This window comes from Pelodiscus sinensis, chromosome 21 (genome assembly GCF_052426305.1).
Source record: "Pelodiscus sinensis isolate ZL-2025 chromosome 21, ASM5242630v1, whole genome shotgun sequence".
Lineage (NCBI taxonomy): Eukaryota > Metazoa > Chordata > Testudines > Trionychidae > Pelodiscus > Pelodiscus sinensis.
In genome coordinates this window covers 14,459,401-14,477,421 of record NC_143072.1, presented here as the reverse complement: position 1 = coordinate 14,477,421, position 18,021 = coordinate 14,459,401, and the positions used below count along the sequence as shown (strand labels likewise).

The window sequence follows — 18,021 nt, the reverse complement described above, 5'->3', positions numbered from 1 at the left end:
GTGGGCCAGCGCTGAAATCACTGTTGCTGAGGGGAGCCTGGCGCTGTGCTGTGGACAAGAGCTGAAATCACTGTTGCTGAGGGGAGCCTGGCACTGTGCTGCTAGCAGAGCAGTTTGCAACGGGCAACCAGCAAGCGCAGGCGGACAGTAGATGCAGCTGGCGGGGCGACCTGAGGGCAGACAGCGGAGCGGCTGACGGCGGCCAGCGGCTAGTAAGAGTGGCAGCTGGCGGAGCAGTGGCAGGAGCAACCAGCTGGCAGCAGCCCGGAGCGTGGACCGAGATGGTTGGCGGATTTGCGGAGCCGGACAGTGGAGGCGGCTTACCTGACGACAAGTGGAGTGTGGCGACTCGTGTTGACGGCGGCGGCACGGAGAGGCGGAGCCACCGCCGGGCCACGTAAGGTGCATCGATCCCCCACCCCTCCAGGTTGGGATGGTGAAACCCTGCCGGGTGGACTTTTGAACCCTGGGACGACACTGACCCAGGGCTGAGACTCTTGGGGTGTTGGACTTTTGGGACGTTGGGGAGATTTGTGGTTGGGGGGAGGGCCTTTGCTCATTGTTTGTTTGGTAAATCCGAGTTGTGGTGTTTCCCCAATTTAATGCAGATGTCGGTTACCTCATGTTATTAAAGGTTTGCTACTACACTGAGGCTCTGTGCTTGCCAGAGGGGAAGAATTGCCTCTTTTGAGGCACCCAGAGGTGTATGTAAGATTTCCCAGGTCACTGGGTGGGGGCTCGAGCCGGTGTTGTATTACCTCGTTGGGAGGAGACCCCTAGATACTGAACACGGCCCTTGCTGCTGCTATTTACTCGGCCTGGCAGAAGGGTTACATCTATTTTCCCGCTGCGCTCATACTGATACTGGATTAACCCATCATGAAAAAGGCCAGATTTTCCCCACTGCCAATTTACATTCCTTTTTATCTTGCATCAAACACAGATTTCCTTTACTTAAAGGGAATAAACCGTGGTTCTCAGTCAAATTGGCCTAGAACTTAATGTGTATTGGCTACAAAAGCTATGAACGCTGAAGAGCTCAAGACCGCAGAAAAACCTAATTATTTACTTGAAAAGTTTCTGTCATTTAATAAATGAATAACAGTGCTGCAAAAATAATAGGCAAAAGAGAGCAATTAGGGAAGTGGCTATGTTTTGACAAGTCCCAGACCAATAACTGCAAAATGATTTTGTGGATAAAAACAAAGAAAAGTCATATCAGTTATTTCTGAATTCATTTCACCAGACCATGAAAAGAAAAAAAAAAAAACAGTGAAGAGGTTGTTAAAGGTTTTAATTATACCCATTACTGAACATTCTATATTTATACAGCTAGCCTACTTTTTGAAATGCTGCCTCGTCTAATGTCATAGACAGGCAGAATTTCATTAATAGATTCGGGGAGAAAATAATCAATTACCATTACAATGATATGACAGACAACCTTACTAAAGTCAACAGCAGGTTTTCTACCAGATGGTAAGGAGGCAAAATTGGTCCCCATAACCTTAGTCTGTTGGTGTGGGCATGTCACATGGGAGGATAGTTTCTGGAGGGAGGGAAAGGAAAATCAAATGTTACTTGGTTGCTATTGGGGACAATTACTCCTTCAACAAGTCCTTTTAACTTCCCTTTGCAGAATCATGGCTCAAGGTCAGGCTCCAAAGTCCACTGAAATCTTTCTGTTGAGTTCTGTAGGCTTTATCTCATGCCTAAGTGAATAGTAAATAGCCCCTTTTCTAATTCATGTAGCTGTTAATTTTGTGGTGAGAGAGACTTGCCCAAGGCCTTTCCAGGAGTTCTTGGCGGAACTAGAAAGTTAGCCCAGATCATCTGAATCGCAGGCCAATGCCTTAACCACAGAGGCCAGCTTTCCTCTCCAGAAGGAGCTGCTGTGTGTCTTCTCTCATGTCACACTGCATTGCTGAATATGAATATGGAATGATTGCAACTATAATGGTGATAAGTGCTAGAGTCAATAGTCACCATAAACTAATTCAAGGGGAAGACATTCTTATACAAGCACACAGAATGGGCACTTCAGGATGTGTCTATTTTTAATGTCTAGTTAGCATCTTAACATTCTGAAGATTAGTTTTTGCTGTAAGAGCACAATAAATATTAAACTAAGCCTGTCTCTGAGGTGTAATGGCTGAATATCATCTCACTGAAAGTTGCATTTAATTTTTCATGGTGACTTGTTTTTCTTCTGAGATGTTATGCTAGTGTTTTATAGCACAATAATTTTCATCGCACAGAAGAATTCCCACCAGAAATCTCAGAAAGCTTTAGCAATATGAATTGAGAGATTAACTGTACAGACCACAGGTATAATATAAAGCCCTGCAGAAAGATGGCCAGGAACTAAACTAACAGTGTGAAATTTTTTTTAAATACAGGCTAATGTTTTACTACAGTCACTTTATAAACTGAAAGCAGTGTCATTGTTAGCTATAGTGTCTCAGACTGGCCCTAGCAGCTAGAAATGTAAGAGAGTAACAAAATGTGCTCTGCTTTACACGCAGTCTTTACAATGGACACTACTTTATGTCATGCGATATGCACAAGCAATTTGCGTTTGTGCATAGCTTATATGGACAGGTGACTGTGTGGCATATGTCAGGCTGAAGTTAAGCTAAACATTATCTACTTTTAAGATACAAGTTGCCTAATCTATGTTCCTAATAACATTTGATCAAATTCATTTTCTTTACTGGGGCTTTTTGTTGAATCGTTGGGTATGTCTAGACTACATCCCTCTGTCGCCAGAGGGATGTAAATTAGACATACCAAAATTGCTAATGAAATGGGGATTTAAATATCCTGTGCTTCAGTGAAATAAAAATGGCCACTGTTTTTTGCAGATGCGGCAATTTGCCGGCAAAAAGCGGCAGTCTAAATGGGGATTGGTCGACAGGGAAAGCCTTTTCCGACCAACCCTGTAAACCCCGTTGCACAAGGCATAAGGGATTGGTCGGAAAAGGCTTTCCTTGTCAATCGATCCCCGTCTAGACTGCCGCTTTTTGCCAGCAAATTGCCGCATCAGCAAAAAGCAGCGACCGTATTTAGTCTAATGAAGCACGGGATATTTAAATCACCGCTTCATTAGCAATTTCGGTATATCTAATTTACATCCCTCTGGCGACAGAGGGATGTAGTCTAGACATACCCTTTGTGTTTTTCTCAATATAAACAATGAACAAAAGAACCTGACATTGAAAGTGACTAGAAGCGAAAGTGCAAGTGGCTAGTCCAGCTGTCCATCACTTGCTTGAGTAGAGAGAACTCATTCCTAAAGTCTGCTTAAACTTCATTAAGTGCAGCCTCTCCTTGACATGCCCATTCCTGTTATCTCCTCCAACATGCCCCCTATGCACAGGATCAAGTGAACAGATGGGCAGGATTCTGGTAGCACAATAGCCATCCACGGGAGCAAGAATCCCACCCACATGTTCTGGCATAGTAAAAATATGGTAGCATGTCTGGAATGGGGTTTTACAAAACGTTCCTACAGGTCACAGAAATAAACCAGCTCAAGACTTCAAGCATACTGTGCTCACATATACCCAATTTGAATATCCTAATGCTATGCCAATGGAAGCTTTGCTACCTTGTCTTCCTCTTTAGTACTGTGATGGACTGGGCCAGGTCTGGGCACCACCAAGGGCGTCAGCTCAGGGTGAATTGCTCCAAACCAGGGCTACTTACAGCCCTCGACTGGAGACCTTTCCCGAATAGGCCACAAACCAGTCACACAGAGCGCTTCCACTGCCAATCTGGTCAGCATAAAGCCTCACGAGCAAAACCCCTCAGGCACCCCAGCTCTCCCTGTGCCACAATCAGCCCCGGACCTTACACACAGGTGAGAGGTTATAAAACCCGATCTCACCAACTCCAAACAGATCCTCCCGGTCCCAAAGAGCCAGCAGCAGACCCAGGCCAATTTACACTTTAGATCTCACCCACAAAGGCACACTGGGCCAATCCTTTAGAATCTAAAGGTTTATTAATCAAATGAAATAAAAGGTTGAGAGTGAGATTGTTAAAGAGGATACATTACATACATTAATCACCAAGTTGTTGATGCAAGCTCTTAGCAAAGATGTTACAAACTGCTAGCCTAGAAGTCTCTGGTGTACATCCTGTATCAGGATGGGTCAGCAATCCTTCCCGGCTCTCTGTCTCTAGCAAGGATCCATCTGGAATCAGTAGCAAGACTGAAGACCAGATGGAGACAGCCTCATGGGATTTTTATGTTCCTGGTGTCTCCCAAACTGGAGCTGGTCACATTATTAAGTGACCTCTCTCTGTCTCACATGCAAGTAGCCATTATGCACTGGCTAGTCTGCAGGCTTCCAGATGCATTCCTCAGGTATATATTGGCCACTCTGAGAGCCATTGTCCATGGAGCACTGCTAGTTCGCACAGCTATTCACTGGACAATCCTTCCTCACAACAGGCAGTCCAGGCCCACTGCTCCCTCCTAGACCGAGAACATTTAAAATACAAGATCAGAGCCCATATTCATAACTTTACACACAGACATTGTATAAGTACACGAGTAGCAGTCAGAGAATCAGCAGAACATAAGCTTCCATTTGATACCTCACATAGCCCACTTGGTACAGAATTGGGGGCAAACACCACCCACGGGTGCAACAGTGATCTGTCTGCTCGCTTTACAATCCAATAATGTGACAAATACATTCTTGTTCAATGAAATAATGGGCACTACAGGCTGGGTTCAGTATCCATTGAAATCAGCAGGAGTCTTTCGCTATGGTTCTCAGTGAGTGCTGCATTAGGCTCTCCATGCCTTCTGTTAACTAAAAATCAACTGAGAGAGAACCTCCTTCCTTTGAGCACACTGATTTCTTTCAAAACAAGGAAATAATCCACCGAAAAGCCTAAAATCTCCAAAGCCATGGCCTTTTCATCACACCACTCCATCAGGACTAGATCCAAACAAGGAAGAAGTAGAGATCAAAAGCAGATTTTGGTTCTATAAACAATTAAGTGACTTTAGAATCAATTACCCTGATATTCAAAAGCTTCAGGGGGTAGCCGAGTTATTCGTCTAAGAGTGGAGCTTCATATTAATAATCAGGAATCTGAAACCCCTTACTGCAGATTCATAGCTAAACAGACTGAGACACTATCAACATGGTACATACCCTAATATAAATACAGGTAATCTCCCAAGCACCATACCTATTTATATCTGCTAGCCCAATGTTTCTTAAACTTTTTAAGACCGAGGAGCACCAAACAGTTTTTTTAATGAGGAAAACCAAGACTTTGTTAAGAAAAAAACCAGTGCACACTGATGTGCCACAGATCACGATTTAAGAAACACTGCTCTAGCAAGAGAATCTGTTAAAAAAAAATCTACCAGTCCTGAGTCCTAATGTACCTCTCACATCCTTTTATGGCCAGCAGCTTTAATCATCCAAAGTCAATAGGTGTTCTAAAAAGCACCTTAATAACTCTTTCAAACCCTTTCTTTATCTTGCAGTCTCACATGTTAATTATGATAAATGAACGCTGTACTGCAAAACACTGCAGCATTTTGAGGTTTTATTAATTACCTTTAGCAGAAGAATAGCCACTATCATGCTTGTACTTTAGTTGTATGAGGATTAAAATAATTAGATTTAAAAATTCGACCCCAGCAACAAAGCTAATCACAAGCCACCAGTATGTGTTAAAGTCTTCTACCTTCCTGTTTTTCCAGTGCTAAGAAGAGTTCATTGGAGTTCTGTTTTTAACTCTTCAGAATTTTCCTTCCAATTTATTCTTAAAAAAATGTCAACAATAAGTCATCTTTGTTGTTTAAACGATGAAAATTATCTACTAAATTCTACTGTGTCCAGTACATCAGCATCAACAATGAATATGCGAGATTAGATTTGTCAATGCCAGTTGAGACAGTGGCATGCAGATCTAGCTGTCATAGCTTTTAAAACAAGATACATGGTTGACTGTGGATTTTTTGAGCTAGTCTCAGCTATTAGAGAAAAGGAACATCAATACTCATCCAGACTCAGTTTTCTTTCCATTTGTGGGATGTGGGAATTTTTTTAAAAGCAATTTGTACATCTTAGTTTTCAGGGTACATTATATTTCTGGACACAGGAGCCCAGGTAAATAATAGTTTTTATTCATATCATTGAATATAAAGGATATTTTCAAAATCACCTAAGGGATTTATGAGCACAATTCCTGTTAAAAGTCAATGGTATTTGTGCACTTTAATTGTCAAATGTTTTCAAAAAAATCTCCCCTCCTCACGCTGACATATATTACGGATACAGAACTACTGGAGTTCTTTTTTGAGCCTCTTTAAGACTTCAGGATTGGGCTCTGTGGGTCTGAAACTGACCATGATGTAATCCAGATGCAGGTGTAAACACAGCAAGCAATAATCCTTTGTTCACATTGTAAATACCAGTCACACAATGAGCTGAATCACAATCTAAATCCCAGGAGTTGAACGCATATTGAAGGTGTGAGGTGGGAACACATCAATCATTGGAATTATCTTGCCAAACCAGGGCAGGATGCATTCAGGCAGCCAGAGGGTAAGGAGACCCTACATTAAGGTGTACTTAATGATACCTGCACATCACAGCCCATGTATTAAGGCCAAGGACCTTACCAACTTCTTGAGTCAACCGTGTGCACCCTCCCCTGGGAACCATGGTATTTCAGCACCAGTGGAAAGCTGCAATTACCACTGAGTGCTGAATAGGAAAGTAGAGTCACCTTACAACCCTCTTTTCTACGGCTGTATCCATCCAGAAAAGGACAGGACAGGATCACATCCTTACTAATTAAATGGGTAAGAGCAAGAAAGATTTGCAATATTCCATGCCTGGCCGATGAAAGGAATTTAACCATGTAAAAATGCTTGTGATTAGCACAGACCTTTGAGGGCCACACTTTGCAAAGCTGTGCCTTCAAATGCAGATTAACTTACTTGGAAACAAGAGAGAAAGCCTCCAAGCAGATGGCTGGGCAGGGGACAAGCCTGATTAAGATGTGGCCCAGTGCAGCCGGGAAATGGGCCCGGGTCACCTTCTCAAATACGGAACTGAAGGTGTTGATGTCAGCCATCTTGCAGTTCTGGTCTCCTCCTCCTGTATCTAAGATGTTGCCCCCATGTAGGACAAGAATAAGGACATGAGTTTTACAGTTCCTGGGCTGAGCTCCTTCCTGAAGAAAAGAAACAATCATTTGAACAGGCTTTTGTTAGAACAGGCTTTGCAAGAGCAATGTTGGTGCACTTGATGTCAACTTCCACTGACAATTAGTGTCTTTTTTTTTAGGCTCAGAGTGATCTTTTGTATATTTTATTTTGGGAAAAAAAATCAATTTCATTCAAGTATCTCCAAGTTAGATACAGCACACTGCACAGGAGCATAAAAGCTTTTATGCCTTTGGCTAAGATGTAGGAGTCAGATCCAAAGAAGATTATGAATGGTTTTATGCACAACAAATGCTATTGGCAGTACATGCAGACAGAAAGATGTCCAAAATCTCAAGGCAGTTTAAAGGTCTAGGTTTCAAGAGCTAAACTAATCTTGTTTCTATTGGATTTGTCAGAAAAGTTTTAACTGAAATCCTCACATTTTCTACAGAAGAAAAAGACTTCTGTGTCAACAACACTCTACCTCAGCAGGGGTTGACTGTGGTGTTTGTTAATCTTTTCAAGCTAGGGATTTCTTGTTCAAAGACAAAATACTTCATGACACTGTTCCATTTACTGGAAAGGAATGAAAGCCTTATCAATGGAACAGCTATGGACCTATATGTTGATGTGTCTGTTTTGAGAAGTTGACAGAGAATGCTTTATTTTAGAACATAAGAATGGACATACTGGGTCAGACCAAAGGTCCATCTAGTCTCTTCCAACAGTGACCAATGGCAGGTGCCCCAGAGGGAATGAGCAGAACAGGGAATCAAGTGATCCAAACTGTTGCTCATTCCCAGTTTCTGGAAAACAGAGGCTAGGGACACCATTCCTACAAATCATGGCTATCAGTCATTGGTGGACCGATCCTCTATCAACTTATCTAGTTTTTTAAAAATCATTTTGTAATCTTGGCCTTCACAACCTCTTGCAAGGAATTCCACAGGTTGGCTGTGTGTTGATTGTTTTCAATTTGCTGCTGATTAATTTCATTTGGTGACTCCTAATTCTTGTATTAGGACAAGGAGTAAACAACACTTATTTACTTTCTCCACATGAGTCATGATTTTATACACTTCTATCATATTCCTCAGTTATCTATTTTACAGGCTGAAAAATCCCAGATATATTAATCTCTCTTTAGGGTTATGGAATAGCTGCCATATAATCATTTTGCTACCCTTTTCTGAACCTTTAATAATATATATTTTTTTAGATGGGGCAACCACATCTGCTTGCAATATTCAAGATATGGGCATTGTATGGATTTCTAAAATTCTGTTCACTTTCTTGACTGTTGTTACCCATTGAGCGGAGGTTTTCAGAGAACTATTCACAATGACACCCAGATCTTTCTTGAGTTGTAACAACTAATTTAGACCCCATCTTTTTATATGTATAATTGAGATTATGTTTTCCAGTGTGCGTTACTTTGCATTTTTCAACATTAAATTTCATCTGCCATTTTGTTGCCCAGTCACCCAATTTTGTAAGATCCTTTTGGAACTCTTTATAGTCTGTTTGGGACTCAACTATCTTGCTTAGTCTTATAGCATCTATAAATGTTGCCACCACACCATTTACCCCTTTTTTTCCCAGATCATTTATAAATATCATGAATAAGACTGGTCTCAGTATAAACTCACATAGGACACCACTATTTATCTCTCTCCATTGATCACTGACCATTTAACTTACTCTTTTTTTTTTAAACCAACCATGAGAGGACCTTCCTTATCCCATGACAGCTTATTTTGTTTAACACCCTTTGGTGAGGGACTTTGTCAAAGGCTTTCTGAAAGTTTAAATTCACTATATCCACTAGATCCCCTTTGTTCACAGGTCTGTTGACCCCCTTGAAGAATTCTAGTAGTTTGGTGAGGCATCATTTCCCTTTACAAAAACCATATTGATTCTTCCCAACAAATTATGTTCATCTGTATGTCTGACTATCTTACTCTTTACTATAGTTTCAACCAGTCTGCCCAGTCCTGAAGTCAGCCTTATTAGCCTGTAATCGGCATCACATTAACTATCCTTCAATCATTTGATACATACGTTGAATTAAATGATAGGATACAAACTATAGCTAGAAGTTCTGCAATTTCACATTTGAGTTCCTACAGAACTCTTAGGAATACCATCTGGTCCTAGTGATTCATTGCTGTTTAGTTTCTCAATTACCCTTGAAGGGTAATGGGGTACAGAGAGCGGGGGAATAGGAGTTTCCTTGCTTTTGATTATAATATAATGTTCAGCGCCTTATGACTCCTCAATTGCCTTTCATGATTGTCCTGAAGGGTAGTGCATCACCAGTTGAATAACTCAGAACAACAGAAAAGCAGGTTGGAATCTTCTTGTCTGGAATCCCACTTGAAATTTGACTTTGGCACATATGGTCCCTAAAGCCTTAGAGAAACTATATAAACCAATTTAAATAATGAGCAGAGACAATGGCAGTAAAACATGGATCACTTTTTACAAAAAACTGGGGAGAGCCATTGTGGATTACCAGAATTGTGTCAATTGATGAGACTGAACAGAGTTTTTAAAGCAAAATATCAAGAATACTGCAATCTCAAATATATGGTGTTTAGTTTAACGAGGCTTCATTGATAAGATTTCTTGTTATATGTTACCACTTCTTACATTGCTGATCATAATAATCTTAGTGATGTGCTCCTCCATTTGTCTGTACCCATCTGTTGTCTCTTGTTCTATACTAGACTGTAAGCGCTGTGGGACAGTGTTTAGCAGAATGGGCCCTAACAAGATTTTTCTGTAAGGTATCGCTTGTGCAACCACTCAGGAGAGATTCAAATGCTGCCCAACTGACTGGAAGAGTGCTCAACTAGTTTTTTTGTTTCTACTTACTGGTGGTGCACAAAGTTATTAGAGGGAACGCTGGCCTTGACCTGTGATTGCAGACTCTGTCGAAGAGGATAAGAACAGCCATACTGGATCAAACAAGTGGTCCATCTAGCCCAGTCTGAGATGCTTCTGAGGGAATGAACACTACACAGTAATTATCCAGTGATACATCCCCTGTTGTACAGTGCCAGCTTCTGGAAGTCAGAAGCTTAGGAACTCTCAGAACATGGGGCTGACTATCTTAGCTCATTCATGGTCATTCCTGCATGAATTTATCTTATTCTTTTTTGACCCCCGCTATACTTCTGGCCATCACAACATTCCCTAGGCATTTCTGCAATACAAACAACACTGCTAAATGTAGTACAGTCTATTAAGTAAAAAGTAATGAGGGCTTAGAAATGACAGACCCTATTATAATGCTCGGCTGAAGAATTTTGCTGAGAAGCAGAGCAATTACTGCCACATTTGTCGTATGAATTTTGCAGATCAGCAAAGTGAACATTAATATGGTTCTATCCTTTTTTCTAATTCTCAGGTTCCCTTCCGCAATGCTCTTTATGCAATTGACTAATATAGACACTCAATTTTGAGCAAAGGACAGGATTATCCCCTGCCACAGCCAACACTAAATTCTTTCTCTTTGATCAGCTGGCATTGCAGAAGGCTGTTCTGGAGGATTAGATGATTCAAAGAATAAGAAATGAGACACAGCATCTAGGTTACCAGTAAAAATTCAAGCCAGGTCAGCAATCCACTGTCATCGGATGGAGTATGGGGAGTGAGTTAACGGAGTCAATCCCGTTCCTGTCATCACAAAAGCAACTTACAAGCCTATGTAAATTGGCATTGTTCTTGGCAGTTTCAGCAAATGAATGAACTGCCTTCATGCCTATAGGTGGGTTAGAGAGACAACAAAGACACACTGAAATCAGTGTGGTGAATGACTTCCATGTGTTTTGGACCTGGCTGGGTAAGAGTGGGAAAGCTTGCACTACAGATGCTATAAGGTGGATAGAAAGCTGGCTAGATCGTCAGGCTCAATGGATAGTGCCTAACAGCTTGATGTCTGGTTGGCAGTTGGTATCAAGTGTAGTGCCCTAAGGGTTGGCTCTGGGGCTGGTTTTGTTCAACATCTTTATTAATAACCTGGCTGAGCGGATGGATTGCACCCTCAGCAAGTTCTCAGAGGACACTAAGCTACAGGGAGAGGTGGACACACTGGAGGATTGGGGATAGGGCCCAGAGTGACCTAGACAAATTGGAGGATTGGGCCAAGAGAAATCTGATGAGGTTCAACAAGAACAAGTGCAGAGTCCTGCACTTGGGATGGAAGAATCCCAAGCATTGTTACAGGCTAGAGACGGACTGGCTAAGCAGCAGTTCTGCAGAAAAGGACCTGAGGATTACAATGGATGAGAAGCTGGATATGAGTCAACAGTGTGCCCTGGCAGCCAAGAAGGCTAACGACATATTAGGGAGCATTAGTAGAAGCATTGCCAGCAGATCTAGAGAAGTGATTATTCCCTTTTATTCAGCACTGGTGAGACTACATCTGGAGTATTGCATTACAGAAAGGAGGTGGAAGCATTGGAGAAAGTCCAGTGGAGCTGGAGTACATGACTTACGAGGAGAGGCTGAGGGATTTGGGCTTATTAAGTCTATAGAAGAGAAGAGTGAGGGATTAGATAACAGCCTGCAACTATCTGAAGGGAGGTTCCAAAGAGGGTGGAGAGAAGCTGTTCTCAGTAGTGACAGATGGCAGAATGAGGAGCAATGGTCTAAAGTTACAGTGGGAAAGGTCTAATTGGATATAGGAAAAACTATTTCACTAGGAGGGTTGTGAAGCACTGGGATGGGTTTCCTAGGGAGGTGATAGAATCTCCATCCCCAGAGATTTTTAAATCCCGGTTTGACAAAGTCCTTGATGGGATGGCTTAGTTCCAGATTGGTCCTGCTTTTAGCAGGGGGCTGGACTCGATGATCTGCCGATATATTTCTTCTAGCCCTATGATTCTATACCCATATTTTAACTACTGTGTGGACAAATAGAAGACTCTTGGCTAGCTAAATGCAGCTACAGAGAGTTGTGCCTTGGCTCCTTTCTTCTAGAAAACAAATTTCTGATCTATTACTGCTAATGAGACTGCTTTACTAAATCTGCAATCAACATAGGCCTTCACATTGTGGCATTAAATAGACTTGGTAATCTCTCTTTGGATAATGTGTCTGGTTTTCAGCCAAGCTAATTAAGCAACACCTTTGAAAGGCCACTAATGACTTCCAGCAACTGCACGTGTACCTGTTAGGGGAAAGGATGCACTGAGACATCAAAAGTGCTTTTAACTCCACTGAGATGTCCTCAGAGCTAAGACAGTTTGGAACTTTGGGGTAGGTTTGGAGTTTGAAAATAGAATTGTCTTAAAGGACTCATAGTCCTAGAAAGAGGAGCTGATACAAGTAGCAGAACCCTAGAATTACAGGGGGCTAGATTGGTATCTTTATTCGTGTTCGGTGGTAACCTCATAGCAGGCCTCTTAGCAGCAAGTCTACTTGTAGAATAAAGAGCTACCTACTATTAGTAGAGGTGACAGAGTTTGACCTGTGCACTGTTCAACCAACTCAATATACTGTACTCTATATCAAGATGCAGTTTGGAAATAGAAAACCAAAGACATTATATCACCTTTACAGAGTCCCAGCTGGCCTAAGGACCTGCCCTCTTGAAAGAATCTCCCCCTACCCACCATTCAATTGTGTTGTAGCTGCAAGAGCAGAAGCATGTGCTCTGAACCACATTTGCTTTTTAAACCAAACTGCAGGTCATTGTCCATGAAGGTCCCTCGCCTTTGAGGATCACTCCCTTTTCTTCCCAAATAACCTGGACCCACTGATGTTCATGGCATGTTGCAAAGCAGACAGACTTTGGGAGAAGACAATGTGACATGTGGGAAAGATTGGTTGGTATCAGTAGTTGTAGAGATGGGTACAGGTGGCTGCATTTGGAGTGCTGATGGGTTTTATATTTGTGCTAAAAGCGAAGCGCTCCTAGGGTGTGTCTAGACTACATGGCTCCATCGATGGAGCCATGTAGATTAGACAGATCGACAAAGGGAAATGAAGCCGTGATTTAAATAATCATGGCTTCATTTAAATTTACATGGCTGCCGTGCTGAGCCGACAAACAGCTGATCAGCTGTTTGTCGGCTCAGCGCGCTAGTCTAGCCGCTCCGCGCCGACCTGAAAGCCTTTTATCGACATCCCCATTATGCCTCGTAGGATGTGGTTTACCGGGGATGTCGATAAAAGGCTTTCATTTCGACAGGGGAACGTCCAGACTAGCGCACTGAGCCGACAAACAGCTGATCAGCTGTTTGTCAGCTCAGCGCGGCAGCTATGTAAATGTAAATGAAGCCGCGATTATTTAAATCGTGGCTTCATTTCCCTTTGCCAAACTGGAGCCATGTAGGTTTGTTTGTTTGGCAAAGGGAAATGAAGCGATTTAAATAATCGCGGCTTCATTTACATTTACATAGCTGCCGCGCTGAGCTGACAAACAGCTGATCAGCTGTTTGTCGGCTCAGTGCGCTAGTCTGGACGTTCCCCTGTCGAAATGAAAGCCTTTTATCGACATCCCCGGTAAACCACATCCTACGAGGCATAATGGGGATGTCGATAAAAGGCTTTCAGGTCGGCGCGGAGCGGCTAGACTAGCGCGCTGAGCCGACAAACAGCTGATCAGCTGTTTGTCGGCTCAGCACGGCAGCCATGTAAATTTAAATGAAGCCATGATTATTTAAATCACGGCTTCATTTCCCTTTGCTGATCTGTCTAATCTACATGGCTCCATCGACAGAGCCATGTAGTTTAGACGTACTCCTAGAGGCTGTGGAGAGGCACCTTTAGTGAATGTATAAAGTGTAATAACAAAAAAATAGATGTCACGCCTGTACAATCTGGTTCTCAAGAACATTAAGGAAACTGGGTTAGAGAGACTTTCATAATCAACACTTACTTTTGCATCTAGTCTTCAAATTCAGGAAATCAACAGAGCTATATTGGAGGAAAACATCTCACCTCATTGTCCTCATGTATTTCAATGCTGCTTTGGGCAGGAAATCTTTGTTTTCTCAAAGATGCTCTATATAATTCACCTGCAGTAGAGGGGAAAAAAAAGAAAAGAAAAAAGACAGAAACTTAATACTTGAGCATTTGGCTGGTGGCCTAAAGAGATCTGTAGAGATGAGTCACTATTGCTGCACTTAGAAGTTAATTCACATTAAAGCACAATAGCTGTTCCTGAGTAGTTCCATGTGGGGTGTGTCTACACAGCAGTTATTTCGGAATAACGGCTGTTATTCCGAAATAACTGCGAGCGTCTACACAGCAATTCCATTATTTTGAAATAACGGATGACTTATTCCAACATCTGTAAACCTCATTCTATGATGAATCATTCCTATTCCAAAATAGCTATTTCGGAAAAGGGGTTGTTAGACGCTCCACTTCTGCTGTTTTGAAATAGCCCCTTACCAGGGCCATTCTAAGTTATTCCTCCTGGGGCTCTAAATTGAGATAGTACGTCTACATTAGGGAAGCCTGCCGTGGATTAATTGTGAGGCTTCCCTGCAGTATAGGCGCGCTATTTTGAAATAAGCTATTTCAGAATAACTGATCGAGAAAAGCTTATTCCAAAATACCTGTGCAGTGTAGACGTAGCCATGTAGACCAGCCATTTAGTCTGGTTTTAAATTAGAAATATTTCTGTTGGAAATCCTGTGATCACCCAGAAGCAAGGACCAAGTGTCTTGCAGTTTTACGCTTAGAGGAATGCTTAGCTCTTATACAGGGCATGATCCAATACTCTTTGAAGTCAGAGAACATAGGTGTGAGAATTAGAAGGATATACTGTGCTGCAGCACACCAGTTTTGCATTTGGCTCCTCCAGCCCCAGGTCCCAGCCTCTGGGCAGCCCACGTAAGGTCCTGCTGGTTTCATGTGCTTTGCAAGCCGCACAGGGTCCTGCAACCTGCCAGCCCCACAATCATTTCTGTAGGAGAAGAAAGAGCCTAAAGCACGGGCCTGGTGCTTGAACCAAAGTAAGCAAGAGTTATAGTATGAGGGTATCTCTAGACTGTATCCCTCTGTCGGCAGAGGGATGCAGTTTAGGCAGGTTGACATTGCAAATGAGGCAGGGATTTAAATATCCTGCACCTAATTTGCATAAAAATGGCCAACACGTTTTGCTGACAGCTCTTTGTCGGCAAAAAGCAGCAGTCTAGAGGGGGGTCTGTGGAGAAAGAAAGCCTTTTTTGACAGAAAGCGTTATGCTTTCTGCAAGGAGGTTTGCAGGATCTGTCGAAAAAGTGGACATACCCCCTCCCCCAGACTACCACTTTTTGCCGACAAAGTGCTGAGTTGGCAAAATGCAGCAGCCATTTTTATGCAAATTAAGCACCGGATATTTAAATCCCTGCCTCATTTGCAATGTTGACTTGCCTAATCTGTATCCCTCTGCCAACAGAGGGATGCAGTCTAGACATGCGGCCTATTACTCAGGGTATCAAAAGCAGATGTTTAGCCAGCGTTTCTTGGCACTAGAACTGCTAGCACTGATAAAAGCACATGAAGTACGTAAATAGATTCCGTTAAGACAATTCTTTGGCCGGCCTAAAAAGCAATCGTGAAATCCATACTATTGGCTGAGCTGCATCCATTGTCATGGGTACAAATACGTAGGGGCTCAAAAGCCATCTGGCTACCAACAACTATTAATGTACTTTATTCAACAATAAACCCAGCTTGGGTGGCCTTTGTATCTGATCTGAGTTTGTGGTCTTTGAGAGCTCTCGTGAAGTCTATCATGTTAGCTACCTGAGTAGAGCCAGCATGATATACTAAGGAAGCATACTAAAACACGTGCAGCTGAACATTTATCAGCACTGATGGTGCAGAAAATCAGTCAGGATGCCACACCAGTGAATCCTGAAGTTACTGTATCGCTGTCCTGAACTACTTAAATTCCTAAATAAGATCTGAACCCTGAGGATTGCTCCAGTTGGCACTGGTACTCCTTGCAGTTGCAAGGAGTAAAGGAAGCTGACAGAAGCATTTGCTCCCATCAGCCTCCCTCTGTGAAGATGGCACCGAGCTCATCTCAAGATACAAAGCTGGAATCAGCCTATTTTATGTAGCTGGAGTTGTGTACCTTAACCCGACCTTCCTGGTCTAGTGTAGACCTGGCCTAATAACAGGAAGCCTCTCCACTGGCTTGAGAAGTGGGCCATAGTACCACTGACTTCAACAAGCAGATTACTGATACCAACACTGGCATGTTTTATAGAAGAGAGTTTCTCTTATATCTTCTTTAACCTACAGGGGTAAAGACAATTATTTATAGTAAAAGCACTTGTCACATTTGTTAGCAAAGGGGTTGAAGTCTAGCTATGGCATCCCTGGAATATTGTTCCCATAATTTGCAGAAATGTACAGCTCTAACACTCACTAGGTAACAAACTACAGAAGAGCAATGAATCCAGTTATAGTCTAGTTTCAGAGTTAGATATTCAAAAAACCCATACCCATTAGAGGGAAAGCCAACACTATTTTTGACATGGTTGCACAATATATAAAAGTATCTGAATGGAATTAGGAATCTGGAGGTTTAAGAATAGATATTCATTTAAATACTTATTCACCCATCAATTTATAAAAAAGTGAAAATCCAAAGTTTTCCGGTTTGTTTTAAATGTAAACCTTTAAACTACAGGGCATAAGCCAATCACTAATTTGCTCTGGACAGAAAGAAGCTCCCCCGTGTCAAGTTATTCAATAAATGCCGATTACTGGATTTCTAGTAGCTTTCTCTAACGCCTCCTGCTTTCAAAGAAAAAGAACAAATAGTGTGCTCTTACACTGCAACACTTTTGTTCATAAATTCCAAGACTGACAGACAAGTAAGTATGCTGCATTATACAATATATCCTCCCTACATGCCCGAATGCTCACATCTGCTGCAGATGCTCAGAAATGATTATTGAAACAGTGCTGATGTTTTGCAGCAAAGTTACACTATACTAGATAAAAGTCACTATATCTTTTCATCATCTTTTCTCAGAAATTGAGACTAGTAAATCTCCAGGTTCAAAATGTGTTCTCTGAAAATGTAAATGGGCAATATTTGATGGGTCTCCTAGAACGATTCTGTCATCTTGCTATACTGCAGCCAGATAGATTATGACACTAGCATGGGTAAGTCTACATTTAATCTTCATGTGTCTATCCATCCCACTCCTCTGTAATACAGGAAAGCCTTGCAGACCATGTGCAAATGAATTTCTTGCTTAGCTTAATAAAACCCTTCAGGTTACCAAACAGATCTCAGAAGCTACATTAACAGACTCTGTGCTTTAATCAAATGAACTGAGAGTACAAAAGTCTATGGAAAAAAGATTTTCTGCATATTATTGACTCAACCCAAGGTTAAAACAATATTCCAGTCTTAGAGGGGCCCTGTCATGGGGCAGACTCACCGAAAATGGGAATTAGCTCACCAGCTCACTGGATGCCTCCCTCTAGCTGGTGTCTCCCCATGTTCTCGCTCTTCCATCTAGTCTAGACCCATGTCACTCTTTGACTGCGGCATCCTCTTCAGGACACTGCCCTCCAACTGTGCCCACTCCAGTCTCTCTGAGCCCCCCTTCCTAGGGGATGTTTACCCAACTGCACACTCCAGGGTCCTCCCCTCCAAGGGGCACCCAGGTCTTCTCCCAGGGAACACCCAGTTCCCCTGTTCTCACCGTGCCTCAGTGACCCACTGCCAGTCTTCATCTAGCCCCTGCCTCAGGGGCAAACTGCAGTCTGTAATGGCCACTCATCACTGGCAAAAGGGTGTGGACCTGCTACCCCTGCCTACCGTGACTGCCCCTAGCAACCCCAGTTGCTTCAGGCCTTGCAGC

General features: G+C 42.4%; 1 protein-coding gene across 4 annotated transcripts in view; it reads right to left on the bottom strand.

Annotated features, from left to right (window-relative positions):
• The window catches only part of PITPNM3 (PITPNM family member 3), a 526,934-nt gene that overhangs the window by 138,574 nt on the left and 370,339 nt on the right, over positions 1-18,021 (bottom strand). For all 4 annotated transcript variants that reach the window (XM_075904890.2, XM_075904888.2, XM_075904887.2 and 1 more), the window contains 2 exons: positions 14,141-14,217; positions 6,980-7,215 (listed from right to left, as the gene is read on the bottom strand). In XM_075904890.2, the coding sequence (XP_075761005.1) occupies positions 6,980-7,215; positions 14,141-14,217 (313 nt within the window). The remainder of the gene's footprint in view (positions 1-6,979; positions 7,216-14,140; positions 14,218-18,021) is intronic.